Source organism: Dipodomys spectabilis, unplaced genomic scaffold (assembly GCF_019054845.1).
Source record: "Dipodomys spectabilis isolate Male_0828 unplaced genomic scaffold, ASM1905484v1 ptg000084l, whole genome shotgun sequence".
In the NCBI taxonomy this organism is placed as follows: Eukaryota; Metazoa; Chordata; class Mammalia; order Rodentia; family Heteromyidae; genus Dipodomys; species Dipodomys spectabilis.
This window is the reverse complement of record NW_024870761.1, coordinates 5,422,866-5,425,633: the sequence shown is the minus strand read 5'-3', so window position 1 is coordinate 5,425,633 and position 2,768 is coordinate 5,422,866. Positions and strand designations below refer to the sequence as shown.

General features: G+C 41.0%; 1 protein-coding gene across 1 annotated transcript; it reads left to right on the top strand.

The window, feature by feature from the left end:
- The first annotated feature begins 1,196 nt into the window (after positions 1 to 1,196).
- Positions 1,197 to 1,718, top strand: LOC122111013 (tRNA-specific adenosine deaminase 2-like). Its single transcript, XM_042683716.1, has one exon. The coding sequence runs from the start codon at positions 1,218 to 1,220 to the stop codon at positions 1,716 to 1,718; it is 501 nt and encodes a 166-aa protein (XP_042539650.1). The 5' UTR covers positions 1,197 to 1,217.
- Positions 1,719 to 2,768: the final 1,050 nt, after the last annotated feature.

Below are 2,768 nucleotides of genomic sequence, written 5' to 3'. Positions count from 1 at the left end.
CTTTTATGAACTTCTATACTTCCTTAATTTGGTGTTCAGTGTTTATTCTCAAATGACTTAGTTGATTGTTTATGGTTTCCTTTGTTGCCCATTCCCTCTGCCAGGCTCTATTCAGGATTCCATTTGTGGTCTCCCTGAATTCTTTCAGCTGTCTCTTTATGGATTCCATTAATGTCTCTCTTGATCTTTGTGTATTCTCATTCCACTCTCACAATTGCTGTATTACTCTTTGATTAGCTTCCTCATGTTCATGCAATTCCTGAAGTTCTCTTTGACTGTTCTCAACCTGCTTACACAATACCTGTGTTTCTCTTTTTCTGTTATCCTCCTCCTCATGCAATTGCTGTGTTTCTCTTTGATTGTTGTCAGCCTGCTTATGCAATTCCTGTATTGCTCTTTGACTGTTCTAAATCTGCTCATGCACTTCCTGTACCAATCTTTGAGTAGTTTCTGCACTTCACGAGATTCCAGTATTAATCTTTGGTTTGCCTCTCTCTCTCCCTATTATGCTCACACTGAGTCCTTTGCAGGTTTTCAATCTTTTCATTCACCATTTTTACCAGTATTGTTTGTAAAGATTTTTGGGAACTGTCCTCTGGATTATTCACTAACTATTCTGTCAACTGTTTATCATGAGTGGGAGTCCAGATACCTGGACTTGCCATTTTTCTTCTGTTTTTCTGGCTTTTTCTGCTCATTTGGTATGAAAGTAACACTAATTTTGTGCTAGAACATAATTTTAAGGCAAGCATCAACCAAAGTTTGGTAGTTGCACAGTCAAAAGGCTATAGACACAATCTAGTTCAACAGATACAATCTATTCAACATCAAACAACTATGGATTAATGGGATAAGAATAGCAAATAAAAAAATTGGCAAACCAGAAATTATTAGATGTAGGGAGAAATGTGGGGAAAAATAGAATTATAGGGTGGTGGCGAGGTAAGATGAGAGTGAATTTAACCAAGGCCTAATCTCAGAGAGGGAAATGGATTGGACAGAATGATAGGAGAGACATTAAGAAAAAAAAAACCAGAAAATATAGAAAAACAAAAATTTAAATTTAAAAAGATAAATACTTGGTTCCCGGCCCGGAAGGCCCGCGGGTCAGAGCTGTGCGTTAACCTGGCTGGATGGAGGCGGAGGCGTTGGCCGCGTCCATGCCAGCCCCGGGCGTCTCGACCGCCATGTCTTTGGCCCTGGAGACGGCACGGTGGATGGAGGGAGCGATGCACATGGCCAACAACGCCCTTGAAAATACCGAAGTACCTGTTGGCTGTCTTATGTTCTACAACAATGAAATCGTGGGGAAGGGAAGAAATGAAGTGAATCAAACCAAAAATGCTACTCGACATGCAGAAATGGTGGCCATTGATCAAGTCCTAGATTGGTGTCAACGAAATGGCCAGAGTCCTTCTGCTGTGTTTGAACGTACCGTGTTGTATGTCACTGTGGAACCCTGCATTATGTGTGCAGCTGCTCTCGGCCTGATGAAAATCCCGCTGGTCGTCTACGGCTGTCAGAATGAACGATTTGGTGGCTGTGGCTCCGTTCTAAATGTTGCCTCTGCTGACTTACCAAATACGGGAAAACCATTTCAGTGCATCCCTGGATATCGGGCTGAGGAAGCTGTGGAACTGTTAAAGGCCTTCTACAAGCAAGAAAATCCTTATGCACCAAAATCAAAATTTCGGAAGAAGGAATTTCAGAAATCCTGAACTTGTAATAAAAGACGAAAGCCCCATGGTGACCTGGATAGAATCCCCAGCCTGAAAAGCTGCTGGCATGGAGGGAGCATATATTATGTGTTGTTTGTTATTCTCCGGGAAGACGGAGAATAACATTTGCACTCTTAAGGGAACAAATTAGTGCTTCTTAAAAGGCTGACAATTGTAAACAACTATTAGCTTCTCCACAGCTGAAAGAACATTTTTATGAAGGGGGGGAAAAACTAAAGTTTGAGGTTTTAGGAATTAGCAAACAGTACATGTCTTTAAGCCACAGCTTCAATCCATTCCAGCTGAGTGCAGGCTGGGATTTCAGTGTCCATCCACACCCCATCACCTGCACTCATTTGGAATAGAAAGCCATGGTCACGTGTGTCCTTTACAACTGGGTTTTTGGAGGTGGAGTTGGATTTTCATTCTTTATAGCTGTTGTGGTCTCCCAGTGTATTGGCTGCGTGAGTGTGAGTGTGTTTGTGTGTGTGTTGGCTTTAGGGCTTGAACTCAACATGTTGTTACTCTCTGGCTTTTTTGCTCAAACTTGGGTCACACCTCCAGTCCTAGCTTTATGTTGGTTAATTGCAGATGAGTCTCACGGACTTTTCCCCCCAGCCTGGCTTCAAACTGTGACCCTCAGATCTCAGCATTTTTTAGTTGCTAGGATTACAGGTGTTAGCCACCAGTGCTGGGCAAGTCTGGCTTTTTTCTACATTGTATATTATTTGTATACACTGTATACATGTGATTGTGAAATCTATTGATTTTATTAAATACATAGAAAAAATGTTTTTAAACAAGTGCCTAAGGGTCATTTAAAAATTGTACCATGTTGCTATAATAAAATCTTAAGATATTTCTGTTTTTAAGGGGCAAAGCATTAAAGGACAATAACATAAATAAGACAGTTCTTTGGTTCCCTGAACCAAAACAGGGTCTTCTGCCTCAGCAAGATTATATTCTCACAAGGATGGATGAAAAAAATGTAGTTATATACTGGAGGGTGAAGAGTTCCAACAACAGTTGGTCATAGTGATACACATCTGT

What these genes read in the sequence shown, in the direction of transcription:
- LOC122111013 (XM_042683716.1), top strand. Translation starts at nt 1,218, where the DNA reads ATGGAGGGAGCGATGCACATGGCCAACAACGCCCTTGAAAATACCGAA.